This window comes from Diceros bicornis, chromosome 25 (assembly GCF_020826845.1).
Source record: "Diceros bicornis minor isolate mBicDic1 chromosome 25, mDicBic1.mat.cur, whole genome shotgun sequence".
Lineage (NCBI taxonomy): Eukaryota > Metazoa > Chordata > Mammalia > Perissodactyla > Rhinocerotidae > Diceros > Diceros bicornis.
In genome coordinates, this window is record NC_080764.1 from 16,021,771 (window position 1) to 16,038,009 (window position 16,239).

Genomic DNA, 16,239 nt, shown 5'->3' on the forward strand with positions numbered 1-16,239 from the left:
CTCATCCTCACCTTGTCCCACCATCAGATTAAGTTTGGCGTTGAAGAGATATCCAGCGTCTAGTGGCACAAGAAGTGAATGACTCACAGAACAGGAAGACACCTTGCAAATCTCATAATCCAACTCCCTTCTTTCACGCCTGAGGACCCCGGTGACTGCAACAGCCTCCTAATTTGTCTGGCCTCTTCCATACTCATCCTCTACAGTCTATTTCCCTTACAGTGGCCGGCTAGACTAGATAATGTCTGTCTCGTGTATAACCCTCCAATGGCTTACTTTCACACTTGGGTTAAAATCAAAATTATTTTCAGTATGGCCCTTCACGATCTGGCCCCTCTCTACTTCTCTAAGCACTTTCTTATAAGAATCTTCTTATTTCCTGGTTGAGCTGGCCTTTGTTCTATTCTTCAAATGTGCCTGGCTCATTCCTGCCTCAGGACCTTTGCATATACATTTCCCTTTCCCCTCATCCTTCGTGTCTCACTTTAAAGGACACCTCCTCAAAGAGGCCTTCCCTCACCCTCCCTCATGTTAATCTTTATGATGGCACACTGTGTATTCCTCGCTAGCACTTGCTCCAATCCATAAATATTGTTCACTTGTTCATTATCTGACTCGCTTTCTCTGACTGTAAGCTCCCCGGGGGCCTGCAGTGGGGAGAAGTTACAGGAGGAGCCTCTGACTAACGTTGGGGTTGGTCAGAAGATCATAAGGAGATTCTTCTGAAGGTGGGGAAGTCCCACCAGTGTAAGGTTGACCAGAGTTCCCAAAGAAGGGATTGTTAATTAATCTCTAAGGACTCTTTAACATTTTGTTAACTTTTCTGTCTGGTGTTTAAGAAATGGAAGAGGTTCAGTTCCAGTAATGCTCAGTAGCTTGTGTTGGACTAACCCTCTCACAGATGATAATTATAAACTTAGGATAAAATATTTAAAAGAAACTATTTGAGGTGCCTGGAGAGAAACAAAAAGTAGGTAGACTCTGGAGGGGATTTCACCCCTGAAAGAAGGGAACCACACCCACTGAGATCCACGTTTTTGTGGCTCTTCCCTGAAAGCTGTCCCCCATCTACACGGTGTGGAGCAGCTAGAACCAAGCAGAGGCTGCAGTTTTATTGGTTTGACAAGTCAGCGGACAGAGTACAGGGCAGCAGAGTGGCTGGAAGATGAGGAAATCTAAAGAGATGCCCCAGCTCCATGCTCCCAATAAGATCAACTGAGGCCTCTGTTAAAACTGTTTTCCAGTTCAACCCCTCTTTCAGCCCATTTCTGCTTTTTGTATTTGCCCACAGTTGCTAATCATGGGAGCACTCTCCAGCAAACTTCCTGCCTGCAAATCCCCATGGCAGAGTCTACTTCCTGGCTGGGGAACCTGACTTACAACAATCTAAGTGATATTTATAGAACCTTATACCCCAAAACTGCAGAATACACATTCTTTTCAAGTGCAAATGGAATACTCATCAAGACAGAGCATATTGAGCCATAAAGTTAATCTCAATGAATGTCAAAGGATTAAAACCTTATAGACTGTATTCATTAATTGCAAATGAATCATATTAAAAGCAATAACAGAAATAGCACTGGAATTTGAAAATTAAGCATATGTTTAAATAATATATGGGTCAAAAAAGAGTCACAAAGAAATTGAGAATAATTTTTTTGTGTGTGTGAGGAAGATTAGCCCCAAGCTAACACCTGTTGCCACACCTCCTCTTTTTTTGCTGAGGAAGATTGGCCCTGGGCTAACGTTCGTGCCCATCTTCCTCTACTTTATGTGGGATGCCTGCCACAGTGTGGCTTGATGAGTGGTGAGTAGGTCCACGCCCGGGATCTGAACCTGCGAACCCCAGGCTGCCAGAAGTGGAGCATGCGAACTTAACCACTACACCACCGGGCCAGTCCCCAAGAATAATCTGAATTGAATGATAATGAAAATACAACATGTCAAATTTCTGAGATGCAGCTAAAGCAGTGCATAGAGGGAAATGCATTGCTTTAAATGCTTATATTAGAAAAGAAAAAAGATTTAAAATTAATGATCTATGTTTTTATCTTAAGAATCTAGAAAAGAGAAGAACAAATTACATCCTTAAACCCAAAGTAAGGAGAAGAGAGACAGTGATAAAGAGCAGATATAAGTGAAATAGGATACAAATAATGGAGAAAATAGAAAAAGCTGCAAGTCAATTCTTTAAAAGATTAATAAAATTTATAAATTCCTAGCAATACAGATTAATCAAAAAGAGAGAAAAAGAAATGACCAGTATCAGGAATACCAGGGGAAATCACTACAGATCCTACAGAAAATGAAAGGATAATAAAGAAATATTATGAACAACTTTATGCCAATAAATTTCACAACTAAGATGAAATGGACAAATTGCTTAAAATTACATGTTGCCAATACTGAAATATCAAGAAACAGAGAATATGAATAGATTTATAAAAGAGACTGAGTTCATTATTAAAAACCTTTCAACAAGGAAAAAATCAGCCCCAGATGGCTTCCCTGTTGAATCCTGCCAATAATTTAAGAAAAAAATACCAATATTACATACACTCTTTCAGAAAATTGAAAAGGCAGGAACACTTCCCAACATATTTTGTGAGGTCAACATTACCCTGATACCAAAACCTGGCAAAGACATTGCCGAAAAAGAAAATTACAGACCAATATTTCTCATAGACATGGACACAAAAATCCTCAACAAAATATAATCAGATTGAATCCAGCAATATATAAAAAGGCTCGTTCACTATGACCACGTGGGATTTATCCTAGGAATGCAAGTTTGGTTTGACATTTGAAAGTCAATCAATGTAATTCACCACATTAAGCAAATAAATGATTTTTAAGAACATAATCGTCTCCATCAATTTAGAAAATCGCTTGGCAAATTCAACATCTATTCATGATAAAACTCTGAGCCAACTGAGACTACAAGGGAGCTGTCTCAGTCTGATAAAGTGCATCTACAAAAGCTTACAGCTCACCTCTTCTTAATGTGAGGTATTGAACATTCTCCCCCTAAAATTGGGAACAAGGTGAGGTGTCTGCTTTCATCATTTCTAGTCAGTCGTGGAGGTCCTCGCTACTGTAATGAAAGAAGTGAAAAAGTAAGAGGCTTAAGATTGGAATGGAGAAGTAAAGATCTCTTTATTTTAGATGATATGATTGTTTAAACAGAATCTTAAGAATCCCTGACAACCACTGGAAACAATAATTGAATTTATCAGGTCAATATATTGACAATAATTGGCAAATATATGATCCTAGCAGTAAACAAATGGAAAATGAAACTTAGAAAACAAGATCTTTTAAAATACCATTCAAAAAAACCCAAAAGAAATTGTTAGGAATCAATTTAACAGAATATGTGCAACACCTCTATATTGAAAAATCACAAAGCATTCCTGAGAGAAACTAACAAAGGTTTAATAAGTAGAGAGTTCTACCATGTTCATGAAGTGGAAAATTCAATATTGTTGAGATACCATTCTACCCAAACTGAGCTATAGATTATATGTGATCCCAAACAATATCCCAAACTTTTTATACAAGTTGATTTTAAAATGCATATGAAAATAGGACATAATACCTAAAACAATCTTGAGAAAGAAAATCGAAGTTGGAGGACTCAGTTTACCTGATTTTAGGACTTTCTATAAAGCCACAGTAATCATGATGGTGTATGGATAAACAAACAGATCAATGGAGCATAAGAAAAGAGTCCAGAAATAGACACACATGTACACAGTCCACTGGTGCCAACAAAGCCACTAAAGCAATTCACTGGGGAAAAATATTTTCATAAATGGTGCTGGAAAATTGGATAAATGAACCTCACCTCACACCACTCAACAATCAAATTTGGGGCTGGCCTGGTGGTACAGCAATTAAGTGCGCATGCTCCGCTTTAGTGGCCCAGGGTTCGCAAGTTCGGATCCTGGGTGCTCACCGACGCACTGCTTGTCAAGCCATGCTGTGGTGGCGTCCCATATAAAGTAGAGGAAGAGGGGCACGGATGTTAGCCCAGGGCCAATCTTCCTCAGCAAAAAAGAGGAGGATTGGCATCGGATGTTATCTCAGGGGTGATTTTTCTCACCAAAAAAAAAAAAAAAAATCAAATTTGGATAGATTATAGCCCTAAACAGAAGAGCTAAAACTATAAAGCTCCTATAAGAAATTATAAGACAATATCATCGTGACCTTGGGGTTGGCAAAGATTTTTAAGAGCAGACACAGAAAGGACTAACCATAAAAGAAAAATTTGGTAAATTGGACTTCATAAAAATTTTAAATTTCTGTTTATCAAAACATCTGTAGATATATGTAACGTTTCATATATGTACATATAAATATGTATACATATGCATATACACACATTTTTGCATGTATGTATAAAATATTCCTAATAACAAAATAGGGAAGTGTGGTCTCATCCTAGGGTATAATTTTTTTTCTCATTTGGGTGTTTTTATCTCAAGTAACAATTGACTTTTTGTAAGAGCTATTTTATTCTGTCAAACTTCTGCTCAAGAAGGAAATGAAATGGGAAGCCAGAGATTGAGAGAAGATGTTCACGATACACATCTCACAAAAGACTTATATCCAGGATGTATAAAGAATTTGTACAAATAAATAATAAAAATATAAACAACCCTCCCTTTTTAAAATGGGCCAAAGACGTGAACAGACATTTCACAAAAGAGGATATATCAATGGCCGGTAAACCATGAAAATTGCTCATCCTTGTTGGTATCAGAGAAAATAAATTAAAACCCACCCAGGTACTACTTTACACCCACTAAAATGGCTAAGATTATGTTAAGTAAGGATATGGAGCAACCAGAGCTCTGAAATGAAGTGTGCTAAATAAATAGCACAACCACTATGGGAACCTTTTTGACATTTTCTTATTAAGTTCAACGTATGCCTACATTATAACCCAACAAATTAACTCCTAGGTATTTTCCCAAAGAAAAACCTATCTCTCTCTCTCTTTCCACAAAAATACTTAAATAAAAAAATCCTTCGAGCAATTCGATTCATAATACCCCCCAAACTGGAAACATTTCAAACGTCCATCAACATGAGAACGCAGTAACAATTTGTGGCTTATTCATCAGTGCAATGCTATTCAGTGATAAAAAACAGACTGACTATTGACGCACAGCAGAGCTGGGTCTCAAAACCATTATGTTGAGGGAAAAAAACTATTTGCAAAAGAATAATATGTGATTACATTTATCCGAAGTGCGAGAATCAGTAAAATTAATATATGGTGACAGACATCAGAAGAGTGTTTGCCTCTGAGGACGTGTGGATTGCCCAGAAAAGGGCAAAGAGAACTTTCTGAGGTGATAGGAATATAATAAATCTTATGCCGGTGTGTACATTTATCAAAATTCAAAGAATTGTGCACTTACGTACTGTGCATCTCACTTTAAGTAAATTTTACTTCAGCAAAAATATAAAATAATCTTAACAAAAACTATAAGTGGGGTCTAATTGCGTGGTTTAAATAATCATTTTTGGGGGCAGGCCCCATGGTGTAGTGGTTAAGTGTGCGCGCTCGGCTGCTGGTGGCCCGGGTTCGGATCCTGGGCGTGCACCAACGCACCGCTTGTTAGGCCATGCCATGGCAGCGTCCCACATAAACCAGAGGAAGACAGGCACAGATGTTAGCCAAGGGCCAGTCTTCCTCAGCAAAAAGAGGAAGATTGGCATGGATGTTAGCTCAGGGCTGATCTTCCTCACAAAAAATAAATAAACAAATAAATTAATTAAATAATCATTTTTCTCAATGGGATATTTTGATCTCATATGAACAATTTGTTTTTTTTTTTTACTTATTTTTATTCTGTTCAGAAAAGCAATACATAGTGTTTATTAGTCTACTTGGGCTGTCATAACAACATACCACAGACTGGCCTAAACAACAGAAATTTATTCTCACAGTTCTGGAGGCTGGAGGTCCAAGATGAAGGTGCCAGCATGGTCGATTTCTGTGACAGCTGTCTTCCTGGTTTGCAGACAGCCACCTTCTCCCTGTGTCCTCACATGGCCAGAGAAGAACAAGCTCTCCCGTGTCTCTTCTTATGAGGGCACTAATCCCATCACGAGGGCCCCAGCCTCACGACCTCATCTAATCCTCATTACCTCCTAAAGGCCCCATCTGCAAATACCAGCGCATTGGAGGTTAGGGCTTCAGCATATGAATTTGAGGGGACACAATTCAGTCCACAGCAATATATCTTCTAGAAAATCTGGTAAATTACCAAATCGCATTACCCATCGCTGTTGACATTCTGATGTATTTTCCTTCCAAAGTTTTGTTATTTCAACTTTTATGGGGTTGTAGTCGTTCTGTACCTATAACGTTGTATCATGATCTTTTTAATTTAATTACAGCATGAAATTTGTTCTATGTTACTAAAATCCCTTTTTAAGTCCCTTTTTCCAATAGCCACAGACAGTTTTGCTGAGTGACTGTGCTGCAGTTTATTTATTCGTTATCCTGTGATCGAATGTTGAGTTACTTTCCAGTAATTTGCTAGTGTCAATAATGCTGTGATACATATATTTGTGCAGGGAGCTTTTTCTGTAACTCAGATTCCTTTCTTGGGATAGAATTCCAGAAAATGGAAATTGTAGGTGAAACGGGTGTGCTCTAATTACATGTTGCCAAATTCCTTCCCAAAAGGATGTCCCACTTTACACTGTCCCCAGCAGTGGGGCAGGAAGGTGCCCTATCTGTTTGCTATAGGGGTGGAGGTCATTTCCACTAATGTTTGTGTTGGCTTGTTGCCACAGGTAAGCAAGGACGGCTGAAGCCATCTCGAGCAGGATTCCCCTGGCTCTGCTGGCCCAAGACCCGACCTCCCCCTCTCGCTGGCGGCCTGTGTTCTGGGCCGCACCTAGACAAGTCCAAGTAGGAACAAGCCATCTCATCCATCCACAGCCATGAATTTCCTCCGGCGGCGCCTCTCTGATAGCAGCTTCGTGGCCAACCTGCCGAATGGCTATATGACAGACCTACAGCGCCCAGACAGCTCCACCAGCTCCCCCGCTTCCCCGGCCATGGAGAGGAGGCACCCCCAGCCCCTGGCAGCCTCCTTCTCCTCTCCAGGATCCAGCCTCTTCACCTCCTTCTCCAGTGCCATGAAGCAGACCTCGCAGGCCCCCATGGGGCTGATGGAGCCTCCAGTTCCCTCCACACCTGTTGTTCAAAGGCCCAGGATCCTGTTGGTGATCGATGATGCCCACACAGACTGGTAAGCTCCCACCTAGGGGCCAGAGAGGAGGTGGGGCCTATCTCACTCTTGGGGGGAGAGAGGGGCGGAGCTATGAGGGGCTCGATGGTGTCACAGGCTGGCCGGAGGGAAGGAAACTAACATTGACCCTGTGGCTACTGCGTGGCGGGCACCACGGCACCTAATTTGTGCCACACTCTCCTCTAAGGGTTTACATTTATAGGTCCACAACCCCTCACCTGCAAATCCAAAATCCAGAAAGATCTGAAAACTAGAAAATATTTCCTAACCCGTTTGGCAGCAAAGCCTGACCTGAAGGAAAGTGAGACTGTAATAGTTTCATGACACTACTGATTGTGCTTGTTCATGCGATTTGCTGCAAACATCTTAATGTGTTTGCTATGGGGTGTGACCCAGAGCCCACTGGAAGTGTTATCTAATGTATGGTATGTGCACCACATTGCTTTTCTAAAGACGGAAAACGTTGTAAATCTAAAATAATTCTGGAAAGTTGTTTAACCTCCTTCAGCCTCAGCCATCCTCTGCCCCCTCCATTAAATGAGGTTGTTATGAGGGTGTAAGAAATCAACACAGGTCCACAGTCGTTATCCAAAACCCTTGGGACCAACAGGCCTGAGTCTGCATCCCACGTGCCGGCAGTCTGGCTCTAGAAGCTGTGCTCTTGACACCAAAGGTGGGCAGAGATGACGTGCCTTCCAGCCTCTTCTCAGGCCGCAGTAGATGGTAAGCTCTCCGGGGGCAGAGTGGACACATGTGTCAAGGTCATTGCAGCAGTTGTTCGACAGGCAGTTACTGAGCGCCAGTTGAGTGCAAGTCGCAGCCTTGGGTGCTCAGCTAAGTGGTGAAAGTGGTGAACAGGCGCCGCTCGCATGGAGCCTCAGTTGGCGAGTAGGTCTCTACTCCAAATTTTTGGTAGAGACAGGTGATAAATATTATCAGTCCAGCTGGAGACACAGGATCTGCAGTCCTGGAAATAAGCCCAAATGTGGAGACGCGGAAGCACCCCATCCAGGGCACATGGGTGGGAACTGGAACACTTCTGGGTGGACCCATGGACGGCCGTGGGCTGGAGGGCAAGGTTGCATGCATGTGTCTCCAAAGGCTGCCACATAGCAGGCACCCAGTAAATGTGTCTTAAATGAATAATCTCATTCATCCAGTTCGCTAAGATGCCAGGTACTCTGTTATTCTCACCTGCGTGTGTATAATCACATTCACATTCATTCCCTGAGGTGTTAACTCAGGGTGGAAATGATCGAGCCTATCCTTTGGAGTGGGAGATATTTATGCTTTATAATACATATTCAATACAGACAACATTAAAGCTTGTTCAGCAGGTCCAGAGGTCTGTCTTTCTCTTCCTGCTAGGAAATCACTGCATCTTAACCAGGGGGGTCATGTGCGTGGCCTCTGTTCTGATCTGGTCTGCATCGTCTTTGGCATTGCTGCTTGCTTGAAGGCTCTCATCACGAAGCTTTGTTCATCCTGCTTATGCGCTTATGTAAAGCGCCATCTTTAGGTTCTGGGCATAGGGGTTGCTTTCTGCAGAGCTGTTGCTCCTAGGCACCCTGGCCTGTGCAGTCCTGTGCCTGTCTGCCCAATGATCACAATGCCTACGTGGCCTTTGAGGTCCTCTGTTGCTCTTTAACCCAACGCTTGACCTTGATTTTGAGTGTTCCCTACTGACTGCGTTATCCCTGGCTCAGTCACGGCTTGCCATGGTATGGCGATGGGGGGTATTTAAAAACCTATTTGTCAGGAAAGTTACTTCCTGTGTAGAGGATGAGCTAATAAATGGCAGCATGGTGCCATGGTTAGGACCACAGACCTCTGTGTTCCTAAGAGCTCTGTGTTCCTCCTAGAGCTAGGCCATCTGGGTTCAAATCCCATCTCTACCCCATAGTAGCTATATGACCTTTGCAAGTTCCTACACTGAAATGGGAATAAAATAGTACCTTTTAGAGTTATATATATAAGTAGGGTTAACATCTGAGTTAATGTAAAAGTGCTTAGGATGTGTCTGGTAGACAGCAAGTGCTGTTTAAGTGTGTATTACTATTCAGACTGTTGTGACCATCTGTGCAACATTAATCATCTTAAAAGCAGCCCCTCATAGGTATGCCTGTTTAGTCTCTTCAGGCCCAATATTGGGCAGAACGGATTAGGATTTACCACCTTGTACTAGAGTGTTCTACTGGGCAATCTTCCCTGCTGGCTCCCAGGTGATAAAATTGGGTCATATTAATCTCTGTCCCCCCAGTGCCCATCAAGTGTGTGTTGTAGCGTAGGGTGGCACAGTGAATGATGTTGAAATGCAATGAATGATCTCAGCCAAGTCACATTTAAATTTGACTTTGGTCTTCAATCTCTAATCCACAGGCATGACCACTATGTGAATTTTAGGCTGTGCACACTGATGGGGGCACAATTTTGGCCAGAGGAATTTCTCCCGTCTATTTCAATCATGCCTCATATGCCCATACGTTAATCAGATCTTGAGAACAGCAATCTTTTTATTGCCCCTCAGTGGCTAAAAAAGTGGAAATGTGAGAAACTGACTCAGGAACTCACCTGGAAGCTGGCTCTGCATCTGTTGGATGTTTGTGATGGAGACTTCTTACCCGCAGACACGTCAGCTTCTCCTACAGAACTCTATCCTAGATTCTTCGAGAGTTTCCTAACCTCTCTGAATCTCAGTACATTCCCAACTTGCTCCAAATTGATGCTGGCTGCTGTAGCATCTCCATCCTTCCCTGCAGTGTTCCCGAAGTATGCCCTTACCCCGCTACCAGGAGTGGCCAGCAGGTGGCGGGCTAGCCCCACTGTCTCTGGGCAGCTTTGGCAGACCCTGGGCTGCCTGGGTCAGCCCCCTGCCCAGCCCCTCCTTCATTGTGCGAACTGTCTCCTGAGAGGAAGAAGTTGTTAAAGGGGGAGAAGCCAGCACACACAGCTCCTTTCTTCCTCCTTTGAGATGATAATGAGGGAGGGAGACGACCCACCGTCTGGACTGAGGGTGAACCCACCAGGAACAATGCTGCTCCCTTTCTCCCTTCTCAGCCCCAGATCCTCTTCCCTGTCTTCTCATTCCTGGTCCAGGGCCTTCCTGCAGAATCAGGTTTCTCGTGGGTAAGGAAGTTGCAGGAACCCCACACTGTTCCCCTCCTGGCGGAGGCCAGCTTGCAAACTCTGTGAACAGCCTGGGCCCCACAGGGACGATCTGATACCTGGTGGGTGACCTGGGGGGAAGGACTTTTCATCATCTGAGGAGAAATAGAGGGTCCCAGAGCCACTTTTGCTGGGAGGAAGGACTCATAGGCAAGCACTGTAAGATCCCACCACCTTTTTGGGAGTTGCTCCTGGAGGTGAACCTGGCCAGGGCAAGGGTGTGTGGGGAGCTTTGGACCAGCCTCGTATAAGGGCTGGCTCAGTAGTTGATCTGAACTAAAGTTGGTGCTGTCCTCTGTTATGAGGGAAAATCAGTCAGTCCCGAGATCCACAAGGGAAAGGAGAAATAAAATAAATGGATTTCAGGCTCAGTTTTCCTCAGCCCCACTGCTGCTCCGCTAATTCTCTGGCCTAGAATTTTCCAGCAGCTTCACTGGCGTCAGGCCTCCAGTCTTGACCTCACCTCCTGGTTGCCTTCCATGTTACCACCAAGGGGTCATCTTTCCGAAACACAGGTCTGCCCAGTTTGCTCCCATGCCCCACCATGCACCCCCTTTTATAATCTCTTGGTGGTGCATCGTTGTCCTCAAGTTCAAATTCAGAGTCGTAAGCGTGTCTGCCCTCCCTCTAGTTCTGTCTCCAGCTCCACTTCCTGCTTCCTGTTCCTTCCGCAGGAATAGCAAACACCTCATAGTTCTCAAACACACCTTTTTGCCTTAGAACATTCTCTTCCCTACTCCCTGAATACTCTTCCCCATCTTGTTCCCTTGGCCAATTTCCATTCATCCTTAAAAGCCTGCTCGGGTGTCACCTCTTTTGTGACGTCTTCCCCGACAAGCCCACCCTGCCGACAGTGCTCATAACTACCTCATTTGTATAACTTAAAGCATATTTCATTGGGCCATGGCTGCACATATCACACTGTATTACAACTGGCTGTTAGGTGGCTGTCTCTTCTGCAGGAACAAGGCCTATGTCTTATTCTTCATGTCCCTGTTGCTCAACACACAGTAAGTGTTCAATTAGCACATGTCATTGCCCCCACCCAGTCCAATCAGAATAGCTCCTAGTGGGCATAATGGGGCCTGAGGCTCACCCTGCCTCAGGAGTCAGCCATGTGGACATACAGTTGAGGGGTGTTGTTTTTACTCACCTGTGTATAAAATCTTGGCTCTGCCTTTTTCTGGATGCTAGAGTAACTGTAGGGCTGCTATTTGAGATTGTTAAAAAAAAAATAGGCACATTTTTTACTATTGCCCACAGAATGTGCTAGAACCCCAGGTTTGATTTTCAAAATCAAAACATTGAACATGACAAAAAAAGATTGCTCATAACCAGGTTGGGATTTAGGTGCAACTCCCTGCTCTGGGTTTTACCCGCAAGGTCTCTGGATTCTGGATGGGGGTGGGAGGGGTGAGGGGGGATAGAAGCAGCTAAGCCTTTGCCCCAGCCCCTCCCTCCAGTGTCCACTGGAACTCTGGCTCTCCTCTCCTCTCACCTTACCGTGGCCTGGTTCCCAGAATGTCTGCTATTCCGTTTCAGGAATGACCTATTGTTACCTTCCCTGTGGTTCCTTTCTTATTTTATTTGTTGGGGAGGAAATGAAGAGGGTATTCTTGGTTTGAAACATCCCTCAGCCACGATCCTTCCGGCCTGGAGTATATCAGTCTACACCGTCCTAGTAAGTAATGGCTAATGATACCCATTAAAGCACCCTGGGCATTTCTGGATCACTGAGAGTCGTTATGCTGTGTGATCATTTGTGTCCCCATCATCACCACCACCCCACCCACTCCTGGATGCTGTCTTTGTATCCCAGGGCCTAGAACAGGGCAGGCAGATAACAGGTGCTTGGGAAATGTCTGTTGATGGAATGAGTGATTTTGGAGGTGAGGAGTTAGTGGTAATGACAAGGGTGGGGGTGTGTAACAGTGAAACCGAGGAGTGACCTTGGTGGCATTCTTAAATCCTCTTTTTCCTTCTCACCTCGTACTCAGTCCAGCAGAGAAAGTCACAGTGGCCACGGTGAGTGTATTTACACCCCGGACGTTGGCAGATGCTACAAACCGCAGCTTTCAGTCTCCCCAGAGAGCCTGTTGTTAAGCGTTTGCCAACACACCCTTGCTTGTTAGCCCTTCCTGATTTCCCTGGGGTGTGTTTTACAGGTGAGGAGGCAGACCACAGAGATCCCATGCACCTACTCAAGGAACCAAAACAGGAGACTGCCTAGGCTGGGCCTTACACAGGACTAACTTCTTAAAGGGCATTTCTGATGGTGCCACGCCTCCTGCTGACCAGTGCTCAGGGCTTCAGTGTTTGGCATGAAGTAGATGCTGAAAAATTGGTCAAAAAATGAATGAACAGGGGCTGGGCCAGTGGCATAGTGGTTAAGTTCATGTGCTCCGCTTTGGCGGCCCAGGGTTCACGGGTTCGGATCCTGGGCACAGACCCGTGCACTACTTATCAAGCTATGCTGTGGCAGGCGTCCCACATATAAAGTAGAGGAAGATGGGCACAGATGTTAGCCCAGGGCCACTCTTCCTCAGCAAAAAGAGGAGGATTGGCAGATGTTAGCTCAGGGCTAATCTTCCTCACCAAAAAAAAATATATATATGTATGAATGAACACAAAAGAATAAACCATGAGCTGCTTGACAATGGGGTCATGTCTTCATCATTGCCATGTGGCAAACATTTGTGCACCTTCCATGAGCAGATATTGTGCTAAATGGTTTTCGTGGATTCTCTAACTTAATCTTCCCAATAACTGTATGGAGTACTATGAATATTCTCATTTTATAAATAAGGAAAACTGAGGCTCTGAGCCCAAAATCAAAACAGATGCCAGTGGCATCTGGACATCCGTGTTTTCTTGTCCCACCTGAGTCCAGGGCCTCCTGTGCTGTGCACGAGGGCACGGGCCGTGGACCAGGGCTCGGGAGCCTCACGCGGGTACACACACCCGGCGTCTGAGAGCAGCGGGAGGCATCTAGGTGGCAGGACTCCATGTTACTGCACGGAGGCCAAGCGCAGGGTCCCGATGACCTCACCCTCAGAGGAAAGCGCCCCACCTCGAGCCAGGCGGCCCCGCCCTGCTGGAGCTCTGGTGCAGCCAGAATGGTAAACTGCCAGGGGAAGAGGGGGTTCCTGTAGCCATCCAGACACTCGTGATCTCAGAGGGCTTGGAAATTGGGCCCTTTGTAGCAATTGCCCTTGGAATATTTTCCTCTTTTTTAAGCACCAAGGGAGCTCAGACAGGATCTTTTCTGTTCTTTTTTCCTGTGTTTTGATATTAGCGATGTAATTTCCTAACACATGTCAGACATGTTTCCCAAGCGAGTTAAGATGGGAAAGAAGATAAAATGCAGAGAATTGAGAGCTCGCAGGGGGCAGGTCGGGGTTGGAGTCTCAGCTGTGCCGCTCACCAGCTCTGTGGTCTTGGCCAAGCCGCGTTTCCTTTCTGGGCCTCAGTTTCCCCATCTGTAAAGTGGGGGTCATAAGGCCACTGCCTTTACCATACCCCTGAGCTCACAGGGATGTTATGAGGCTCCAGCAAGAGCGCTTTGTTTCTCTCCTTTTCCACGTGCACGGCTTATTTCCCCGTGACGCAGCTGGTCTGTTCTAGAACATAAGCTGTGAGAGGGCAGAGCTCAGGCCACCCTTGTTTAACCAACGTATCCTCGGGGCCTAGCACAGTGCCTGGTGCTTGGTAAGAGGGGGTAAATGGATGATTTAATTAACAAACAAATGGATGCTCTTGCCAAGGCTGTTATTATTACTAAGGGAAAGTTCAGGATTGAGGATGCCCTGGGTGAGAGTCTGTCTCAGAAAACACTCAGCTGCCCTGGAATTCAGGAATAGCACCTAACACTTCCACGCTATCCTATCCCCGAGGCTCCTCTCCTTCCCGCCCAGGTGATAAACCCATTGTCTCCAGCCTCAACTGCTTCAGATGGCTTTGAGTGAATGCATGAGGACTGCGGGTGTCTTGCCATCTGCCCCAGGGTGAGCAGGACATTCTGCTTCCCCCTGTGCCACCTGCAGGGGGTTTGAACTCCGAGCTGGCATCACCAGTGGTGGATTTTGAGTAGAGTTGCCGGATTTAGCAAATAAAAATACAAGATTTAAATACTTAGATAAACAATCAGTGTATCCCGTGCACTGTTTGGTACAGACTTATACTACAGAATTCTATGTTGATCTGGAATTCGAATTTAGCTGGGTGTCGCGTATTTCATCTGGCTATCCTGCTTATGGGGGATGGCAATGAGAGACACTGCCGGGCCCTGCTAACATCAGCCCAGTGAGAGGCTGGCCTTTGAGCTTCCTTGCTTTCTGGTTGGGGGGCTAAACCAGGCCGTCCGGTTCACCCCATTCTCAGGGAGCAGCTTTCCCTGCCTGTGTGACGAGGACCGAGGACAGTCAGTCACCAGCAGGGAGGGAGCAAAACTGAGTGGACAGTCTGGAGGCAGACTTCCTGGGTCCCTGTTTTCCCTCCCACCCATGTGACCTTGGGCAAGCCCCACCTGGAACCTCACATTCCTCAGCTGTAAGGCAGGACTGTGGGGTATCTTTCTTGAAGGGTCATTGAAAAAATTAGAGTTGATGGCATGGATGGGGCTGGTACGGGGCTTAGCCTGTCATAACAAACACTGAAACGGTAACTGTTATTAACAATTAATTGCAATTACTAATTACTGGTGAATATAATAGCACCGGGAGCCAGGGGGAAGGCAGCCACTTGGCATGCTTCTCAGTTCAGCTGGATATGCTTGAAGGCTGTCTTCCAGAAGCCCTGGAGGAGGGGTGTCTGGATGCTGGTAGGCTGGCAGACATTCTACTCTGAAGATGAGAAGATGGGGGCCAGAGTCGTCCCATCCTCCGAGAGTTGGTTGGGGGGCTCAAAGCTGAGACACACACCTCTCTGTTGAAGACCCTTGGCTCTAGGAAACAAAATCCTTCCGCTTCTCCCCACCACTTCCCCTATCCCTAAGACTCTCCTTGAACAAGGGCAGGCCCTGCCTGTGTCCTGTGGGGAAATGCAGAGGTGGAAGGGAGAGGGAGGTAAGGAGGTCCCCTTCGTCCTCGCTTCATTCACTGCCTCACACAGGCTGCCCAACACCACCTGGAGTGGCTCTGGACTTCTGGACTCATCCCTCCCACTCTGGGCACCCTCTGCCCCTCCCCCTCACCTCCTCCCAGCCCTGGTGCCTGGGGGAGGGGACGGGCCTGGGCATTCCCCAGCAGCCTGCCCAGTTTCCTGGAGACAGGCTCCCTTTTCCCAGGCCCGGCCCCTTTTATCAGGGAGACAATGTGCGCACACAGTGAGGGCCTTGTGTGGCACCCAAGCCCCAAGCCCTTTGACTTGAGGAATTTTTCAAGTGCTGACCTCTCTCCGTGAGGTCTTCCCGCCATCCAATCCAGAGGCCTGGTGTCCCTGCTGCTTCCTACCCCGCTCTCGAGGGGAAAACAGTGAAGAGTTGTCTGCCGTCCTGGTGGAGTCTTCACCCTCTGAAGCTGTGGCTAGAAAATCCGGGGGAAATGTCTTTGAGCAGAAGGGAATGTGGGGAGAAATCTGATGGATGCTGTTTCTTCCTGATCTCTCCCTTCTCTGCTGATGCTGTGGGATGTTGGCTGAGCCACTTTCCCCTCTGGGCCTGTTTCCTCATAAGTCAGACAATGACAGTGGACTAGGATCATGGTCCTCAAAAGACTGTTTCCATAGAATGACACTCAGATTCCCAGGCACCACTGTACAGCTTCTGTATGGGATCGAGTTCTCTGTTTGCAAGAAA

General features: G+C 45.7%; 1 protein-coding gene across 1 annotated transcript in view; it reads left to right on the forward strand.

The window, feature by feature from the left end:
* The first annotated feature begins 6,823 nt into the window (after positions 1 to 6,823).
* SYN3 (synapsin III) overlaps positions 6,824 to 16,239 on the forward strand; it is a 424,113-nt gene continuing 414,697 nt past the window's right edge. Inside the window, exon 1 of the mRNA XM_058568480.1 lies at positions 6,824 to 7,280. Within this exon, the coding sequence (XP_058424463.1) occupies positions 6,970 to 7,280 (311 nt within the window). The 5' untranslated portion in view covers positions 6,824 to 6,969. The remainder of the gene's footprint in view (positions 7,281 to 16,239) is intronic.